Below are 20,836 nucleotides of genomic sequence, written 5' to 3'. Positions count from 1 at the left end.
GCAATCACCCTGGGAGGCAGGAACGATTATTACATTTCAGATGAGGAAACTAAAGCTCAAACAGTTTGCCCCAGGTCATGGAGCTTGAATTTGAGCTCTTGGTGCCTCATTCTCAAGCCCATACTCTTAATTATTAAGCTGTACTGCCTCTCATTGTGAAATTGGCATGCTGTGTTCATGTAATTTTGTAAAGTTGATTTTTTTTTTTTAATAAAACCTTTGAAAGAAAATGGCAGTTGTTCTTGACTTTAAGGGCTAGGAGATAGTAAGAGAATGGTGAGGAGGAAGGTGGGAAGACAGCAACAGATCCTGCATTCCAGAAGTTAGGGAGGAGGACTTGGCAGAGTTAAAGAGGAGACAAAAAGCAGGCCGAATTCCTCAGCCTAGGGCAAGGACAGAGAGGAGAACAAGTAGGGGGCAACTCAAAAATGACTTGGGGCCCTGGTCTAAACATAACCCTAGGGAAGGCAGCGTGGTTCCCCAACAAATGGGGATAAAGACGGCTTCCCTGAGGTAATTTCTTCTGTATCTCACACCTTTCCTCGTCTATTTTTATAACTCCAATCCCTCCTTCTGATCTCAAACGCACTAACCTTGTCCTACCCAGTGGTTATGAGAACAAGTAGCTGACAAGAAGGAAACACATTAAAATCCACACCATCACCTATAAATGTGTGTGAGTATTTACGGTTCTGTTTAAGATTCAAGAGGAGCCTTTTCACTTCCCAAATCTCATTTGCATATCCATTGACATCTGAAGGACAGGAGTGAAGAACAGTGAACTTTCCTTTTCCAGTCCCAGTATTACGGGCTATTATTACTAAAGACTGGCAGGAGAGAAAAAAGAAAAAAACTAAAAAATAGAGCTTGCAATATTTTTTAATATCAACTCAGACCTTTTTAACTTTTCAGAGTGCAGTGATAAAAATAACAAGAGTATTAGAAGAATGCTTTGTTCTTTTCAAAGTAACTTTCCATCTATTATTTCACTTCATAACAACTCAGTGAAGAAGGTAATGCAGACATTATTAACTCCATTTTACAGATGAGGAACCTGCAACTCAAATAGATTAAGTTAGTTTCCCTCAGAACTATCACATATGCTTCATTCTTGGAAGTAATTAGCTCCTTCCATATCACTGTGGAGCTTCAGATGAGTTTCAGATCAAATACTCCAGTGTCTCCCAGCACTATAAAGTGTACACTCTTCTATCCTATCATCATTTCCAAGCCCCAAACACTTGGCCAGCCCATTCACCTGCTTTCCTTGATCCTGCCTCTGTCATGTAGACCAGGTAGAAAAGGCATTACGCTTATATAACCATTGCTTGCTGCATCGACTCCTATATCACTATTCACGACTGATGATCCAAATCTTTTCTTCATCCTTAAGCCTTCAACACACATTTTCTTTTGGAGGAAGATTAGCCCTGAGCTAACTGCTGCCAATCCTCCTCTTTTCGCTGAGGAAGACTGGCCCTGAGCTAACATCCATGCCCATCTTCCTCTACTTTATATGTGGGACGCCTGCCACAGCATGGTGTGCCAAGCGGTGCCATGTCTGCACCCGGGATCCAAACCGGTGAACCCTGGGCTGCCGAAGCAGAACGTGGGCACTTAACCGCTGCGCCACCAGGCCAGCCCTGAACACACCTTTTTTTTCCTTGCCTCATGGTGATGGTTTTAAAATATCCACAAATTATTTGAGACTCCTCTCTTCAAGAGGTAGAGCCTAATTCTCCTTCCCTTCAGTGTGAGCTGAACTTAATGAATTGTCTCTAATAAACACAAAAAATGGAAGTGATAAAGTCCAGGGAGACTAGGTCAGAAAAAGTATTACAGCTTCCTCTGCTCTCTCTCTTGGATCACTCACGGCCAACTGCCGTGTCAGGAGGACACTCAAGCAGGCCAGTGGAAAGACAAGGTAGTAAGGAACTGAGGTGTTTTACCAACAACCAGCAAGGAACTGAGGCATCCTGACAATAGCTGTGTAAGTGAGGCATCTTAAAAGAAGCCAAGCCTTCGGATGAATGGGGTCCCAGCCAATAGCTTTGTTGTAACCTCATGAGAGCCCCTGAGCCAGAAGCACCCAGCTAAGCCTCTCTCAGATTCCTGACTTAGAAATTGTGTAAGATAATAAACGTTTTTTGTGGAGCCAGCCCCATGGCCATGTGGTTAAAGCTCTGCATGCTCTGCTTTGGAGGTCTCGGTTCTCAGGCTTGGATCCACCATGCACCTGCTCCACTCACCAGCCATGCTGTGGAGGCATCCCATACACAAAATAGAGGAAGATTGGCATGGATGTTAGCTCAGGACTCATCTTCCTTAAGGAAAAAAAAAAAAAAAAAGAGGAAGATTGGCAACAGATTTTAGCTCAGGGCGAATCTTCCTTACTGAAAAAATTTTTAAAAAATTTAAAAAATGTGTTTTGTTTGTTTGTTTCAAGCCTCAAAGTTTGGGGGTAGTTTGTTAGGCAGAAATATATAACTAATATCCTTGATCAATTTTCTTTCCTGATTCCAGATGACAATGTGACAAAGCTTGAGAGTTCACAGCTTGAGCACACTAGGGGTGCTAACCATTGGAATAAAGAGGGGAAATAATGACAAGAAGATTCCATGGAAGAACTAGGCACGTGACCTGATGAGTGTTTTAAAACAATCATTCTAGCTGATTTGTGGCAAATGGATTGTAAGAGAACAAAAGTGGCATCTGAGAAAGGAGATAAGCTATTGGGGTAGAACAAGTGAGAGAGGATGAGGGCTTGGACTAGAGGGGTAACTTGTGAGGATGGAGCAAAGTAAATGGATACTTTTACTGTCCGGGGAAGTTTTGTGTTTTGTGTATGGGGAAGATTGGGGGAGGGAAAAACAACCTGGCTTCTGTCTGAAATCACTTTATTTGAAGCACCAATGCCTTCTAACTGATAAATCCAAAAACCCAAATGGCCTTTTTCTAATCTTTCTCCTCTTTGAAACTACTTCTTTCGGCTTCCCTGGCATAGCACGACCTGGCTCTCCTTCACCTTCTCTGATTGCTCCATCTCTGCCTTTCCTCCTGATTCCTCCATGTCTATCAATAGTAACACATTTTCTCTTTTACTCAGGGTTAAAATTTAGAGTTATTCTCGACTCTTTTCTCTTTTCTTTCTTTAACAAATATGTGCTAAGTCCCTAATATGCACCAGATTCTATGTTAAACATTAGAGAAGCATTTGTGCAAATAGGCCCCCCCGCCCCCGCCTTCACAGAGTTATCATTCTAGTGGGGAAGACAGACATCAAATAATCACCTAAGTGAATACATACAAGGAGGGTGGGGATTTTTTTCCCAGTCTAAATGTCTCTGCTTTACTTTAGTTGTTTAATAACTTTATTTAGGTGTAACTGACATATAATAAACTACATATATTTATACAATTTCATGAGTTTTGACATGAAACCATCATCATAATCAAGATAATGAACACATCTATTATCCCCCCAAACGTCCTCATGCTCCTTTGCAATCTTTCCTGCCTTCACCCTCCCCTATCCCTAGGCAACAATTTATTTGCTTTCTGTCACTATATATTAGTTTGAATTTTCTCAAATTTTATGTAAGTGGAATCATAAAGTATGTACTCTTTTATTCAGCATAATTAGTTGAGATTCATCCATCACCGTAGTATCATAGTTTATTTCTTTTTATTCCTGAGAAGTATCCCATTGTAGGGATTACCATAATTTGTTTATCTATTCATCTGATGATGAACTTTGGGATTGTTTCCAGTTTTTCACTATTATAAATAAAGTCCTAAGAAATTTGTATACAAGTCTTTGTGTGCCCATACATTTTTCCGTTTCTTTGGGGTAAATATCTAGGAGTAGAATGACTGGATCATATGGTAGGTGTATGTTTAACTTTTTAAGAAACTACCAAACTATTTTCCAAAGTGGTTGTACCATTTTACACTCCCACCAGCAGTATATAAAAGTTCCAGTTTCTCCATATTCTCACCAACACTCAGATCAGACTTTTTAATTTTAGATGTGTAGTAGTATCTCACTGTGGTTTTAATTTGCATTTCCCTAATGACTAATGATGTTGACTATCTTCATGTGCTTATTTATCATCCATACATATTCTTTGGTGAATGATCTGCTCAAATCTTTTGTCTATTTTTTTAATTGGGCTGTTTGTTTTCTTATTATTGATTTTTGAGCTATTTATACATTCTGGATACGAGTCCTATGTCAGATATGTCATTTCTAATCTTTTCTCCTAGTTTGTGGCTTGTTTTTAATTCTCTTAACATTGCCTTTCAAGGAGCATTAGTTTTAAACTTTGATGAAGTCCAATATATCAATATGTTCTTTTATGGCTGTGCTTTTGGAATTACAACTAAGAAATTTTGCCTCACCCAGGTCACAGAAAAGGGCAAATTGTTCCCTGAAGGAGCAGATTAAAGGCACCAAGACCAGAGATGAACCCAGCCATCAGGGTGGGCACTGGAGGAGGAGGAAGAGACCCCATTGCAGATGATAAGGCATCTGGTGGATTTTCAGACAAGCATAGTGGTCGATATGGTTAATTAGCACTCAGCATATATTCCCATCTCCTTCCAGCGTGTTCTCCTATACTGCACAGGCTGAAAAACTAAGGATTATGTTTCTAAGAATACCTTGCAGCCAGTCAGACGTACTTGGGTGAGATTTAGAAGGCAGAAGTGAGAAAAAGGCTGTTGTATTGCTACTTTGGCTATTTCTCCTTGCAAGCAAGGTCATGGAGGTGTGATATATTTCTATAGCAGTGATTCAGTGATGTCTCTAGCATTGCAAATATTGAGAGGTAGTTGCATCAGAGTGTAGCAGCAGCAATGTTCTGATCATAGCTTCCAGGGCCCTGGATCACAGTTGTAGCCACTTATTCTTAACTCCGGTCATTACCGGAGACTTCCAGTTACCCCACCCTCCCTGACTGTGGCAGAGGTAGCAGTTTCTCTGGTAGAGTGTGTCTACCATGTTCTGGAGGTCATTCATGGTTTCTTGAGACTTTCTGATTGATTTTTGTAAGCACCTATGTCCTTGTGTCCTTACAATACTGGGAGGGGTTTTTGTTTCTTGCATAGAACCCTGAGTGATACAAGCAGATAGATTGTATCTGGGAGGAATGATAAAGAATAAAAGGACTCTTATTGTGTGGGAAGAATGTGACAATGTATGAAGTCACTCATCTGTTCAATGAGCAGGTAACAGACATGAAGTGGGTGCTATTGCTAGATACTATCTGCCCTGAAGGAGTTTACACAATCTGATGATTCATAATGTGATGCTATGTGCTCACAGACATGTTTTCAATCAAACCTAGAGAAGTCATGAAAGAGGTGACCTGTAAGTTTGGTTTTAGTAGATGAGTAGGAATTAGTCAGCAAAGAAGAAGGGAAGAACATTCTATCTGTAATAGGGCAAATTATTAAGAAAAAATTTTAAATATCTGTGTTCACATTCCCCCCCCACCACACACACACATCTTCCCAGGAAAGAGGAGATGTATGTTTCTAAAGACAGTAGAGGAGGGGGCTACGGATAATGTAGAAGCTTCTTGGGTGGGGAGGGCACAGGTGGAGGCAGGAGGTTGAAAGTGTTTTGAGTTAGGAGGTGGAAGCAATTGACCTGAGAGCTTCTGGGCTTCACTAGAGACTAAGGGTAAGGCATCCTTGAGCTGACCTCAATTTTTCAGTCTCCTTTACACCCTCACTTCTCACAAGGGAATCAGAACGGCATGGGATTCTGAGTCCAAGGCAGGTTCAGTGTCACGGTCACCACTTACTAGCTATATGCCCTTGGACATATTATTTACCTCCTTTTAGTCTGTTTACTCATCTGTATAATGAGGATAATGCTAATATTTTACTTTTACAGTGTTGTAAAGGTCAAATCAGATAATGAATGTGAGAAAAATATTATAAATGATAAATCACTGTAAAAATATTATTCACAATTATCTAATAGTAAGTAAGTCTTTTTGATTCTATCTCAGGTATATCTGTTGTAGACTGAATTGTGTCCTCCCCAAATTCATATGTTGAGGCCCAAACCCCCAATGTGACTGTATTTGGTGATAGGGCCTTCAAGGAGGTAATTAAAGTTAAAGGAGGTCATAAAGATGGGGCCCTAATCTGATAGGACTGTTGTCCTTATAAGAAGAGGAAGAGACAGTAGAGCCCTCTCTCTCTCTGCATGTGTACAGAGGAAAGGTCATGTGAGGGCACAGTGAGAAGGTGGCCATCTACAAGACAGGAAGAGAAGTCTCACTAGAGAGCAACCCTGATGACACCTTGATCTCGGACTTCTAGCCTCCAGGACTGTGAGAAAATAAATTTCTGTTGTTTAAGACACCCAGTCTGAAAAAAAAAAAAAAAAAAAAAAAAAAAAAACCCATCTGTGGTATTTATTATGGCAGCCCTTGCAGACTGATGTAATCTTCCCCCTAACTTTATTTCTCCTCATCACCCCCTGCCTTGATTTGGTTCTGGCCCTTATCTTTTCTATACCATCTCTGCATACCTTTCTGTATTCTCAAAGGCTGCTAAAGGAATCTTTCCAAAGAGCATCCTTAAAAACTGTCCAGGACACAAAACTATCTACAGCATAACGGGCAAACTCCTCAGCTGAGAGGCAGACTCCTCTTGAACTTGATTCAACTTGCCTTTCTAGCTTTGTCTCCCATCCTCCCACCACATGCCCTATGCTTCAGCCTCACTGAACTTCTTACTGTTGCTCAGAAATTCCATGCTCTTTCACAGTTCTCCATTTCTGCCTGTACTGTTCCTCCTTCCTGAAATGCCTGTTCCCCTTCCTGATCACCCCTACTTCCATCACCTTCTCATCACACTGTCTCACTTTTTCTTCTGGCACATCTATTGATCCTTCTCAAGTGTCATCTACTCCCTGAAGCCTTCCTTTACAGCTCGCTCCTCAGTTCTCTCGGCAACACTTCGTCCACTCCTCTGTTACAAGACTTATCAACTGTTTTGTAAACATTATTTTGAGAGTCTTTTCTACTAGATTGTGAGCACCTGAAAGAAAGATTTTATTCATCATTGAGCTTTCCTTTGTACTTGAAACAAAGGAGGTACTCGATACATATGTCTTAAATAAACAAACAAAAAAGCACACAGTCTAGACAAGAGATACACAAAAAAATTAAACAACAAAAGGCAGTAGAGGAACCACAAGTTATGTATCTGAGTATCCTCCACTGCACCTAGCATGGTGCCTTGCAATGTAATAGACTATCAGTAAATGTTGTTGAAGTAAGTTCCAAATGAAAAGTAGAGAAAATGAGAGTCATGATCATTTAAATCTGGGAGAATTCCAGGATGGGATTTAAAAGCTGCTACTCACCAATATAACACCAACGATCCTATCTGGTGCCTTCAAACTTGGAACATACTCCACCTCTGCTCTATCTTACCTCCCATGCCCCAAACTGGAGCTCTTTTGAAGTTGAGGAGGTTCTCTTAGTCATCTTTGTATCTTACATTCTTTATCTGCTGGTATCTAGCCACAAGATGCTTTGCACGTGATAGGCATCCAATAAATGTTGTTGCATTTTGTTAAAAACTAAAAATCATGCTGAGCCTGGGTAGGATTTGAATAGGCCATGTAGAAGAAAGCAGAAATCCAGATCAGGGACACAGGAGAAGTGACTTCATTTCCTATTGCTGCTCTAACAAATTACCACAAACTTAAAACAACACAGATTTATTATCTTACAGTTCTAGAGGTTAGAAGTCTGAAAATAGATCTTACAGGGCTGAACGTCAAGTGTTAGCAGGACCGTGTTCCTTCTAGAGCCTCCAGGGGACAATCTACTTCCTTGCCTTTTCCAGTTTTTAGAGGCTTCTGCATTCTTTGGCTTGTGGCCCTGCATCACTCCAACCTCTGCTTCTGCTGTCACATCTTCTCTTATTCTGACCCTCTGTCTCCCTCTTATAAGGACCCTTGTGATTACATTGGGCCCACCCAGATAATTCAGGATAATCTTCCTATCTCAAGATCCTTAACTTAATCACATCTGCAAAGTCCCTTTGCCATGCAAAATAACATATTCACAGGTTCTAGGGATTAGGATGTGGGTACTTTGGGGAGCCATTTTTCTGTCTATCACATGGAGCAAAGCTGAAGACATAAGAATGCACAACTACTGTTTGGAGACGGACCTTTCCAGCTGAAGCAAAGTGTTCATGAAATACCAAAGCCAAGCAAGATAGGAAAAGTAGATTGAAGATGCATTTGAAGATGATACAGATCAAGGAATATCAGATTCAGTTTTGGCTTTATCCTGTATAAAGTAAGAAAGCTTTAAAGGTAGATAAGCAGGAAGTTAACAATGAAAGTAGTAATCTAGCAGATTCCAGAAGACCCTAGAGTATGTAAATCTGGTGGTCAAGCAAAACCAAAAATAAAAGATTTGGGACCAAGAGACCACACAAGGGTGAATACACTGCTGTTTACTGTCTTATCAAGTCTCTTCTTTCTACTAGATGTTCTTTGAGCATCTGCAATAAATGACTAATGAATTATTTACCCTCTTGAATATTCAATTTTTTGTCTAGTAGAAGTCTGCAGTCATGTTATAACTTCTCTGCCCTAGAAGAATCTGCTACAGCAGTTGGGAAAGTGTGTGTTTGGGGTGGGGTGGGGGGAAGGAAAAGAGGGCTAAAATGTGAGTTGACTGATTTGTCCAACTGATTGGAAGAGGCTGAGCTTCTCAGGAGAGAGTTTCAATGGTCTGGAAAGACAGGGACTCCTCTTTTTGGTTGTAAACAATAGAAACTCCACTCACACTGACTTACAAAAAAGTAGAATTTACCAGATTTAAACAGCACAGATACGCTGATGAGTTCCAAATTGATATTGCCAGCCTGGATCTCCAGTGTCATATCTATCCAATTGCCTAGTAGCTACCTCTACTTGGATGTCCAATCAGCAAATCAAACTCAACAAGTCCCAAATCCTGTTCCTGATCTTCCCTTTCTGGCTCTCTCTCACCAAATCTACTCCTCCCACAATCTTCTTCCATTTCAGTTCATGAAAACTCCACCCTCCAAGCTGCTCAGGTCAAATACTTTGGAGTTATCTTTCATTCACCCTCGACATTCAAACTGTCAAGCAATTTGTATTGGCTCTACTTTCAAATCCATCAAGATTCTGACCATTTCTTTTACCTGTACAGCTACTACTCTGCTCTAAACAACCATCATCTCTCACCTGTATTATTGTCATAGCCTCCTAACTTGTCTCTCTGCCCATGCCTCTATTCAGGTTGTTTTCAATGCAAGAGCCAGAATGATCCTTTAAAATGCATTAGATCATGTCATGTCACTCCACTCAAAATCCTCCAAAGGCTACTTATCCTACTTAGAGAAAAGCCAAAGTCCTTACAATAGCCTACAATGCCCTGCACAGTGGCTTCTGGTTACCCTTCTGACCTCATCTTTTACTACTCTCTTCCTTGCCCGTTGCATTCTAGTCACACTGGCCTCCTTGCTGTTCCTCTAACACATTAGGCATAGTATGCACTTGCTGTTCCCTCTGTCAGGATCATTCTTCCCCCAGATATCTACATGGCTTACTCCTTCACTTTCTTCAGATCTTTATTCAAATATTATCTTATTAGTGAGGGCTTCTCTGATTGTCCCATTTAAAATTTTAACCTCCTTCCCACCTCTATCCCCTTTCAGATTTATTTTTATTAACACTGATCACTAACATCTGTACATTTTACTTATTTAGTTTATTGTCTACCTCTTTACCTACCCAGAATGTAAATTCCAAGAGGGCAAGTTGTGTGCCTTTTCATCCATCCACAGATGTATCTTCAATACTTAAAACAGTATCTGACATATAATCAGCTTTTCAGTAAATATTTGTTGAATAAACGAATGAAAAGTCAAGGTGATAATCTCAAACATGGTTGGATTCCGGCTCTCAGCATGTTGCTAGAACTCCGTCTCTATCTCGTTGCTTTGCTTTCCTCTGAATTGGCTTCATTTTCAAGCAGGCTTGAGGTGTGATGGGTGATGGTATGATGACCACCAGCAGCTCCAGATTTATTCTAACAATTCAGCAGCCCTAATGGAAAGAGAGTGTCTCTTTCCTGATTGTTCCAGTGAAAGCCTTAGAAATGAGTCATACTCTGGACCTAGGTCAAGCGTCAATCCCTAAAACAGTCTCTGAAGGTAGAGCAAGAAAATGCGGTGACTGGTCAGTCCTGGGTCATGCGGCCCCCTGGAATGCTGGTGAAGTTCAGCTCTACGTGGACTGAGAGCAAGAGAGTAGTCGTTCCCTGAAAGGAAATGGGGTGCTGTGACTCGAAGCCAGGTCCATTTTCCGGGTGTCCAAGCGCACACCTCACACCCTCAGCAGCCACGGTAATTAGATGCCCACCGGGTCCGCCAGGGCGCGCCAAGCGCCAGGCGCGAGGCCGCCGGGGGGCGGGAGGCACTGTGATTGGCAGGCGTGGCCGTCAATCCGGAGCAGGCGGGGGCGCGGCGGGCCGCCCGGGAGGCCTCTGGCGGAAGGCGGGGCCTGCATGAATGGGGCGCGCGGCGCGCGGGCTGCAGTCGGCGCTCGCGGGGGAAGCCGGAGTCCGGGCTGGAGTGGGTGGGAGGAAGCGAGGTCGGGGGGGGAAGGGAAAGAGCGCGGGGGGCGGGGAGGGGCAGCGCCGGGGCGGCGCGCCGAGCGCGGCGAGGCGGCGGGTGTGAGCGAGAGCTGTGGCCGCCGTGCGGGTCGTTTCGTGCCGCTGTCCCCTGCGCCGCCGCCTGTGGGACCCCGAGGAGCCCCCCGCGCCCCGCCTGGGCCGAGGAGTCCGGACTAGGGGAGCGGGCTCTGAGGGAGGAGCCGGATCCCAGAGGCCGAGCCCAAGGCCCCCGGGCGTGGAGGTGGGGGGCTGAGGCCCCCGAGGGGGCCCCGCCGCGATGGGCAACCTGGAGAGCGCTGAGGGGGGCCCGGGCGAGCCGCCCTCCGTCTCGCTGCTGCCGCCGCCCGGCAAGATGCCGATGCCTGAGCCCTGTGAGCTGGAAGAGAGGTTCGCCCTGGTGCTGGTGAGAGCTGAGCCCAGTCCCCTCCCCCTCCTGCCGCCCCCCAGGTCCCAGCGCCCCAGGTGGGACTTTGCCCGGGTTCTCCGGTCCCGCTCACCCCTTTACTCAGAGACCCCGACAGACCTCGGCCCCCAGTGCCTCCCCGGGAACCCCTGAGCAGCCCCGACAGCCCGGTCGGGGTCCTCTCGACCGACGCCTCAACCGCTGGACACTTAGGAGGAGGGGTCCCCAGGCCGGGACCGCCCCGGGATCCAGCCTTCTTCTTCCTCTCTCCGCCTTCTGCTGCCCTTCTCACTTATCCCCATTTCCCCGGCAAGTCTCCCCGGGTCCCCAGAATTCTCATTCCTAAGCCTCTGGCTGGTGCGGGGGAATTCAGAGGCTCAGGGCCGGCCCACTCCTCAGCTTAAGTCAGGGTTCTCTAAGTGGGGAGACCGCCTCTCATGTTAACATGGAGGCTTTCCAGGGAGTGGGTCCCACTCCTAGCCCGGACCAGATGTTTGGGAGAGAGAAGGGGGAATGGGGAGGGGGCTGGCAGCTCTTGAAGAGGGTGGAATAAAGAGTGATGCCATTCTACAGTACTTATTTTCAGAACAGCCTGCAGGCATCCTGCAAAGTTATAGTGGAATTGCCTAAAAGGGCTGAACATGTGGATAAACCATTTCTCTAGTGTATTTTTCCAATTGAAACAATACACAAACCATCCCTCCTGCTTTTTTCCCCCCGCTTTTTATGTTAAGTCCTAGGGACTGGTTTGTGTTCTTTGCCTGTGCTTCTTTTTAGTCTTTCTGTAGGTTCCCAAATGATCTGTGTAGATGAGTTTTTAGAACTGACTTTGGGATTCTCCTTTGGTGTGAGAATTGGACATTGATGTCAGTGGCTCTGTGGATAGAGAGGATCTGGGCTGGTATCGCTGGGATGGAGCCAGAGAATTATGTTGGAGCTAAAGATGAAGTTTTAGAGTAAGAAAGTGAACTAGGTGATAGAACATTTGCTAACAGAGGTAAATCTTTGAGAAACTTGGGGAAATAGTTTCCAGTTCCTTAAAGAACTCTCTAAGAGTCAGTGTTAAGGCTGCTGTTATTGATGGGATGGCCTGAAGGGCCACCTTTGCCTTTACCATGAGGAGGGATAAGTTGTGGACTTAGCAGCCTTATTGGATTTCATCTGCCGTGGAATAGGGAGATTAGATCTGTTGGCATCAGTGGAGCTGTCTAGAGATCCTGGCCTCTTTCGTGGTGGAGAGTCTGACATCGGCCCCCTGGCATCATAGCCAGATCTGAGAGGGTCCATGGGATTCCAAGGGGGAAGCAGTGTTACTGGCACCTCTCTGCCCACCAGCTCTGTGAAGGGCCACAGGGATCTGGGCCACACATCCTGTGGCCCTCTGCGTTTCCCTCAGCCTCCTCAGGGGGATGGGGTGAGTCAGTGATTACGAATGTGCTGTGGCCAACTCTGAGGCTGAGGAGGAAAGCCTGGGACTTGGTGCCCTGGAGAACAAGAGCTCAACTGTTGGGGAAAAGAGTGGGAGGGAATCTGCACTCCAGTGGGGGTGTGAAAACCCCCATCGAGTTGGCTTGAGGTGGCTACAGAAATTGGACAGAGATGGTCTGAGGTGGACTGGGTGGGGGGCTGCCTTAGCTAGGGCTTGCCAGCCCGTTTGTTGTGAGAGCTCAGAACCAGAGTTGATCATGTCCTCGTCAGAGCTTGGTTGACAAGTTTGTTTAGTTGGCAAAATGGTGGCTTAATAGTCACAAAATGCACATGGTGTCCTGATTACTAGCCAAGCACCCAGAGAGCCTAGGTCAAGCTGGGGACCAGACCACCCACTTGCAAGTTTTCTTTTTTGTATAAAGTTTTGATTTGTTTCCTCGTGGCTTTTGTTTTGGTCTTGTGTCTGTGTGCCTGAGCTGCTGCTGATGGTGGGGTTGGAACAGGGCAGGCCAGGGCTAGTTAGCCATCTTAGGGGAGGAGGGGATTCTACCTCAGTTGTCCAACACAGGGAAATCAGGCTTTCATGGGCACTTGAGTTCTTCTCTGGGGGCTCCTAAAGATCCCTCTTTCCTCTGCTCCTGAAACATGACCTTCCTACTGTCCTTTGGGAACAGTACTAGCTGTTGGATGTTTGACCCTGGAACAGGCTCAGGTGTATTTCCTGAACAGTCAGGAGAAGCATAGTGTAGTAGAAAAAGCAAGGGTTCTGTCTTGGCAATTGTCTTAACCTCTCTGAGCCTAGATTTCCTCATCTGTAAAATGGGGCTAATAATTCCCATCCTGGTGGGATTTTGAGAATTAGGTGAGCCATGTATGTAAGGTGCCTCTCACCCAGTAGGTACTCAATATAGACTTTCTTCTTTTCTTGATTGTGTAAAAGAGTCAGATGAGTTGCTCCTTTTTCACTATTTTCTTTCCCAGATTGTCAGCTTCTCTGTGATTGGTTTGGTTTATGAAAAAGCTATTTGGGGGTTTGTTGAGCTGACATGCTAGTGTCCTGGTTAAGCACATGGACTTTCAAGTCAGTGTGGGCTCGAATACTGGCTCCTCCATGTCGCCAATTAGAAAAGTGTTTGACCTCCAGCAAGTTACTTTGAGTCCCAATTTCCTCTTATAAATGGGGATGATAATAGTATTTGCCACATGAGGTTGTTGTGTGAATTTAATGAAACTAGAAGTCAAGTACTTAGCAGAGTCTGGCATCTGCTATGTACTCAGTAAATGGTAGCTTTTAAATTTGTAGCTCTCAGCAGTGACTCAGATCTGAGATCAGTTGTATTCCCAAAAAGGGATTTTCGGTTGAGAAATCTAGTGAAACCCATTACCCCATTCTGTATAGCCAGTCTCAGGATATGCCTGCTGCTGTCAGATGGAGGGCTTCCCCAATGCCAGTGTATCTATGGAAACCCCCCTGAAAAGCACCCTGGCTGGGGAAGTTGTATCATTGCTGAGTCAAGACCACAGGCTCCCAGCTTTCTGGTACAGACACATGATCTGACCCATAGCCTGTCAGCCGAGGTTGGAGAACTCAAAGTCTGAAGCCATGAGGTTATCTGTGCAGGACATTGATGCCAAGAGTCCTAACCCAGCCCAGCGCCCTAATCCAGGGCTTCCTTATTGGTGTGCTGGGATATTGATCCCCTCATCCCTGGGGGCAGCTAAGGTCCCAGATCAGTCCCCTCTGGCTGGGATTAGCTTCCACCATTTATCCTGTGTCCTGTACAAATATAGGTGTGCCCTGATATGAAAATAGTTGTGAAGCTGCTGTATTATGCAATTTTCTTGGGATCCTTCTTTTTCTCCCCTGTCTGAGCAGCAGTCCCTATTCTATTGAGTATCGAGAAGTTTAGGGATGGGCAGTTATTGGAGGTCCTCTTTATTACTGCCAGAATGAGAGCCAATCTCTGTTCTGATGAAGTCCTTGTCTGTGTTTTGGTCCCAACTAGACTTCTACCTGCACTTAGTTGCTCAGAAGCTAGTATTCTGGCCAGTACTGGTGTTTCCTTAGAGAGGGGAGGCAGAGGGCTTTGATGGCTTTGAAAGGATAGCTATCTGCTTTTGCTGTGTTTGTACCCTGATTTTTCTCTTTGCTGACTTATTACAGACTTGAAACGGAGTCTAAAGGTTTTGACACCAGAAAAAGCCCTGGATATCCCTTGGGAGGAGGCTCTCAGGGCCTGAGGGTGGGTTGTGTGACAGGCTGTCCCTGCCATGGCTCTGCCTTTCACATTTCCCTAGTGATGACTGATGACTTGGGGTTTTGCTGTAAGTGTAGCCCTGATGTGGGAGCTAAGCTGCCCTGGGTGCTAGTTGTCTAAGAGGCTTTGAGTGGTCTCCTTTGATGCAGAAAGGGGCTGGGAAAAACTTGGACTAAATATCAAGTTCCAAATCGCCATGGTGGAAATTTTTTTCCCAGCCCTGGGGATTGTGGTGAATTAGTTCAGGCTGGAATAGGACTTGGGGGAGGGAAAGGGCCCTTAACAGCAGCTGGTCAGAGGAACCCCCCTTGTTCAGAGATCCCACTGAGAAGACCCTAGGCCACAGAGAGGAGCCTCATAACTTGACCTTCCCGTATGACCCTCCCTTAGACTTGCAGAAGTATGTGTGTGTTGCGGGAGGATGGGACCAATGGAGTGGACTCCTTGTCATTTGGGAATGTTTTCATTGCTTAGAGGGAGATTCAGGGTTTTTTTGTTTTTTCTCTTGAAATAATACTCACTCTCTAAAAAAAAGCATGGGCAATTTAGAAAGAAGAAAAGATTGAAAATTTAGATTGAAGAAAAACATCCATATTTTCTCTAGTTCCTGTACCAAATGGAGCCAGTGTGTTTTATAACCTTTCATATTTTTTTCTCTGCTTAGGGTTTTGTACAGTGTTGTGATATTGGTGTATATATATATATATATTTATCCAGTTTGGCTTTTTTTGGCTGCTGTTATTTCATTAGTTTTCCCAGGCTGGTCATTGTAAACACTTTCAAATGCTTGTACAAAGGTCCATCAAGGGAATGTACCGTTGTTTACTTAGCTGTCCCTCTATTGTTGGGTATTCAGGTTGTTTGCTTCTGTGTGCCGTCATAAACAATGTAATGATGAACATCTTGTTGTACAAAGCCTTTTCAATATTTAGAGTTTTCCTTAGAATAGAAACTCAAAATTGAACTTGCTAGGCTGTAGGATATAATGTTTTTAAGGTCCTACATACGTATTTCCAAATGGTTTTTTAAAAAAGAGATTAATGCATGTGAGTATCCTTAAAGGGAGCGAAGAGGGTTGAGAATAGCTTCTTTTCTCCTGATTATGAAAATAATACGTTTATTAGGCAAACTTGGAAGTTAAAAATATAAAAAGCATAAAATATATAGAAAAGTATAGAGAAGAGAATTAAAATCACCTATAATCTCACCATCCACTATTAACATTTTGATGTACTTACATATATTTAACAGAGTCATACTGTGCATATTGTTTTGTAAACTGATTTTTATTTTACTATTTTAAGCATTTTCTCATTCGTTTAAATATTCTACAGTATCATGATTTCATAGCTGCATACTACTCCGTAATATAGTATTTTATTAGTACCTTGTATTTCTCTCTCTCTTTTTTGGTACTATAAATAACACTGCAATGAATATCCTGTGCATAAATATTTGTGTGCATTTCTGATTATTTCCTTAGGATAAATTACTAGAATTAGAATTCTTGGGTCAAAGGGTATATACTTTTTAAAGGCCCTTAAGAAATATACCTTCTAAAAAAGTTGTACCAGTTGGCTTTTCCGCTGGTAGTGTGAATGTCTCCTTTTCTCTAAAAGCTAACCATTACCAAATGGTTTAACTTTTTAAAAATCTTTGCCAGTTTAATTAGTGAGATATGGTATTGTGTTTTACTTTGCATTTCTTTCAACATTTCATCGTAAGTGTTTTGGCCATCTTTTGTTTGTGGCCTTTGCTCTCTTTTGGATTTATTATATACATATCTCTGTGCAATAAATAATATGTACATTTCCCACACTTTTCCATTATAGTTTTCTCATGTGAAAGAGAATATGTAAGATTAAAATAATAATAAAATGGACACCAGTATATCCACTGTGGAGTTCTTGGAATTGCTTCCTGCCCTTCATTTCTTCTCCCTGCTGTCTTATCTGGGATGAGAAAGCACTTTAGCTCAGGACTGATTGGGTCTGTTCCCGCAGCTGGGACAGTCCAGGTGGCAGCCACACTAGTGCTTCATAGTTTTGTCTGTGGGGAAACAACCGCTACAGCTGGTGAGAACAGGAACTGGTCGTGGTGGAAATAGCTAATCTTCAATGAAGTGAAAAAAGAAGCCAAGGTGGAAAGGAAATGAGACCACAGATCCTCCCCTGAGGTCGCCTGGGAAGGCTGGTCGGAGCCAGGGCCCCGGCTTTGTGGTCAAGACCAAAGTATCTGCCCCAGAACTGACTGTAGTGGGCCCAGGAGACAGCAGCGCTGGCTGCCTGAAGTCAGCATGTTATCTGGTCGACTAGGCTGGTCACCTCCATTCTGGGGGAACATTTCTCCCAAGTCTGAGCTGAGCTGAAGCAGTGACGGGGAAAGGCCTGGGGTTCATTCCAGTTCGGAAATGCACTTCAGAGAAGAGGAAGGACCTTTTTCTTTGCAGATAAGAGAGGGTGCTGTCTCCACACAGCCCCCTCACCCCCTGCTCCTCACTGGGGTAGTTTAGGGCGCCCCCTTTGAATAGCACCAGATGAGAACTTAAGGGTTTTAAGACTATCGTCCCTGAAGAAGAGAAGTGGATTCCAGAATAGAGATGAACTGGGCAGCTGGAATTCCTGAGTTCCCATTTCCGGTCTCTCTTTTGCCTCCCGTGGCAGAGCCATATCTTTATACCTTGTTTTCCTTCCACATGGGAGAATGAGTCCCCCAAGAAAGATGTGTCAGGCTGGCTGTCTGTCCTTGAGATACTCTGGTTGTCTTTGCCTCCCACCCTCCTCTCTACTTCTCATCTTTCAGAATCCTCTTGCCCTTTCTGTCTTCCATCATCTCACAACAAAGTTGTGGGTTTGTAGTTTGTTGAATAGGGGAGGACTGGATAGGATTTTTGGGGAGCAGTTTCCCCCTACTCCCGGTTTTACCAATATGCATACTCTTCTCAGTTTATAAAGTACTTTGAGGTCCTTGAAAGGTGTTCTAAATAATGTTCAGAACCACAAGGGGCTAGCAGAATTATTTATATGACAAATTTTGCCAGTGGAGGAAGGGTTTAGGCTGTTGTATACCCAGGATGTTCAATTCTTGTCCTCATCTCTTCCCCTGTCCCCTCTTCATCTCTTTTACCACCTTTCTACCCTCACCCAGGGTTATTGCCAGGATTGGAGTTGGGCTGGTGCTCTTGCCTCTGAGTCTTTAAAAACATTAACAGGAAGCACGTGTATTCTTTTCCTCCCCTACTCGCTTTTTCTACTCAGATCTAGACTAGAGAATGTCATAGCCCTCCTCCAGTTGCTCAGCCCCTCTCTAGGTAAGAGCTGGGGATAAACCCGGCATTTGAGTATGTTAGGAGGTGGTTATCCTGTTTTAAGAACCACCTACAGCTTAGATCAAAGTTAGTTTCTGCTCATTTTTAACCAGCTTCCTTCCTGGGGAGCCAATCCCTAGATTTTCACAGTGTTTCCCATGAAAGCTTAAAAAAAATCTGCGTTCCCACTGGAAGTGCTTGGTTTCAGACTCTCTGGCTAGGGATGTTTTGAAAGAAAGGGCATCAGTTTTGGAATCAGAAGGCTTGGGTTCTGATCCAGCTTTATAGCCTCTTTTTTTTTTTCCCCAGCTGAATGACCTTGGGCAAAACCTATAACTTTTTTGAGCCAATTTCCTCCTTTATGAGATGGGTGATGATAATACCTACCTTCCAGGGTTTCAGGGATGTTTAAAGTAGACAAAACCATGAAAATACTTTGCAATCTATAAAGGTTCTACAAATAAATGTTTGTGGCCATATGCATAACCTACACCACCACCTCCATCCCCATAAATGGAAGTGATTTTCAACTGGGGAGGTAATGTCTCAGGGGAGAGTTTTTGGAAACAAGTGAGGATATTTTGGTTATCACACTGACTGGGTGATGCTACTAGCTCTTAGTGCTGGAGAGCTGGGGATGTTAACCATCCTACAGGGTTTGGGTCAGCCCTACACAATAAAAAAGATCCTGCCCGCAAGGCTGATAGCACCTCTGCTGAGAATTATCATCTACTGATCTGTGCCTCTGATCTCCTGTGTCCCAGTTGGGGATGAAGCTTCAAGGGCAGTAAAAGTGAAGGCGGAGCCATAGTTTTTGGTGCTTTCTTGCTTTTCCCATTTCCTATCATACGTTCAGGCAAGAGCTGGACCTCTTTTTATTACCTCTTTGTAGGTTTAAGGCCTGATTCCCTCTGTACTGTGGGCTGTCCCCTAAAACTTACCAAGGAGCAATTTGGGGTATACATACATCACTGCTGATCATTACCTACGCCCAGTTAGCTCCTCAAGCCAGGGCATGTTCTTTTAGGTTGGGAATATGTTTGAGAGATCTTTCAACAATGCTTCTGAATCTTCTCGGTAGCAGACCCTTTTGAAAATCTGGTTAAACCTGTGACCCTAATTCTCCTTCCCTCCATGCATACATGCGCACACATAGTATTTTGGGGGTTTAAAGTCCATTCTTGGATCAGCTAGGAAATCGCTGGCTTTGAGCCTAGAGGAATGGGAAGGGAGAGCTGGGTGAGGAGAAGCTACTGCAGGAGCTCCTTGATACAAACAGTACTCTTGATATTTTGTAAGGAGAAGGAGCCCTGGTTATCAGTTCAGATAAAATGGTGCCTCTGTTGGTGATTCCAGAAAAGAAAGCTTGTTGAAACTTGGCTCACTCCCATTGAGAGGGAGATATCCTGGCCCTTGGACATTTTGATTTAACTTTGATTAAGGACACTTTGCGGTGGGTTCTGCCCCTTTGAGCTAGACCCTCAACCTCCAAGAACATTCAGGTAGGGATGACAGGATGTACTTTGACAAGCCAGGGGAACCACTGGCATCCTTCCCGTGAGGCCCAAAGGTTAGGTCATATCCTGTGTTTGGAGGTACTACCTGCCTAAAGCTACAACTCCGCCCCGCCACAGGCCTAAGGTCTCGGGAATATCCAGGCAGCTGGCTTCCCAGGGTGTGTCTGAGAGGGGACTGTGAACATCCAGTCTCGAGCAGTTACTGCTATGCTTAAATCTTCCTGCTTTCTACCTTAAAGAAAGAAAAAAAAAAAAGACCTATACTTTTTGTGAGTGCTCAGAATATTTCATACTAAAATTTTTGAAGAAAAATTTGGATCTTTTGGGTGTCTTATTTGTTATCAAAAAGTTTTTTTCAGGGGGCTGGCCCCGTGGCCAAATGGTTAAGTTTGTGCGCTCCGCTGCAGGCGGCCCAGTGTTTCATTGGTTCGAATCCTGGGTGCAGACATGGCACCGCTCATCAAGCCACGCTGAGGCAGCATCCCACATGCCACAACTAGAAGGACCCATAATGAAGAATATACAACTCTGTACTGGGGGGCTTTGGGAAGAAAAAGGAAAAAAATAAAATCTTTAAAAGAAAGAAAGTTTTTTTCAGGATAAGGTTAAAAATGTTGTTTTTTTCTGGGTGGAGTTTCCCATCTGATCCTTATAGGAATGGCTCTGTTTCTGGTCTCCACCAAATGCCTGGATTTAACTTGTGTAGGTTAAGGAAAGAGAATTCACCTTTGTTGGGTATATGCCATGTGCTTTTATGTGTATTATCTCATTAAACTTGACAATAACTCTGTAAGACAGTTATTTCACTTCTATTTTACAGGTGATAAAACCGGGGCTCAGAGGGGCTAACTAACGTGGAGAAAGTCTCAGCTTAAATGTCACTTACTTAGAGAGGCCTTAAGCAAAAATTTCCATTTAGATTTTTTGTTCATTCTAAAAGGACTGCTGGAAATAGAACTTCTAAAAGATGCTTAATTCTTGATTATATATATATAGGTTTAAAAATGTATAGAGAAATTTCTAGAAGGATACAAATAAAACTAATAACAATGGTTACCTCTAGGATGCAGGGCGGGAATCATAATGGGAACAGGAGAGTCAAAAGGAATTCAGCTTTATACCATGTGCTATTTTTTACAAGAAGAATGTAATTATGTGTTAGTTATATAACTAAAAGTTAAAGAAAAGAAAAAAATTCTAACCTCACTAGAAATTAAGGAAATGGACATTTAAAT

General features: G+C 43.8%; 1 protein-coding gene across 8 annotated transcripts in view; it reads left to right on the top strand.

Moving 5' to 3' along the window:
• The first annotated feature begins 10,699 nt into the window (after nucleotides 1-10,699).
• The window catches only part of FMNL3 (formin like 3), a 52,497-nt gene continuing 42,360 nt past the window's right edge, over nucleotides 10,700-20,836 (top strand). For 5 of the 8 annotated variants that reach the window (XM_070621200.1, XM_008522073.2, XM_070621198.1 and 2 more), the window contains exon 1: nucleotides 10,714-11,091. In XM_070621200.1, the coding sequence (XP_070477301.1) occupies nucleotides 10,966-11,091 (126 nt within the window). In that variant the 5' untranslated portion in view covers nucleotides 10,714-10,965. Of the gene's footprint in view, nucleotides 11,092-20,836 lie in introns of all 8 variants that reach the window. The other 3 variants (XM_070621202.1, XM_070621197.1, XM_070621201.1) reach the window with 2 other exon arrangements.

Source organism: Equus przewalskii, chromosome 5 (genome assembly GCF_037783145.1).
Source record: "Equus przewalskii isolate Varuska chromosome 5, EquPr2, whole genome shotgun sequence".
Taxonomy (NCBI): domain Eukaryota; kingdom Metazoa; phylum Chordata; class Mammalia; order Perissodactyla; family Equidae; genus Equus; species Equus przewalskii.
This window is presented reverse-complemented; position numbering and strand designations above follow the sequence as displayed.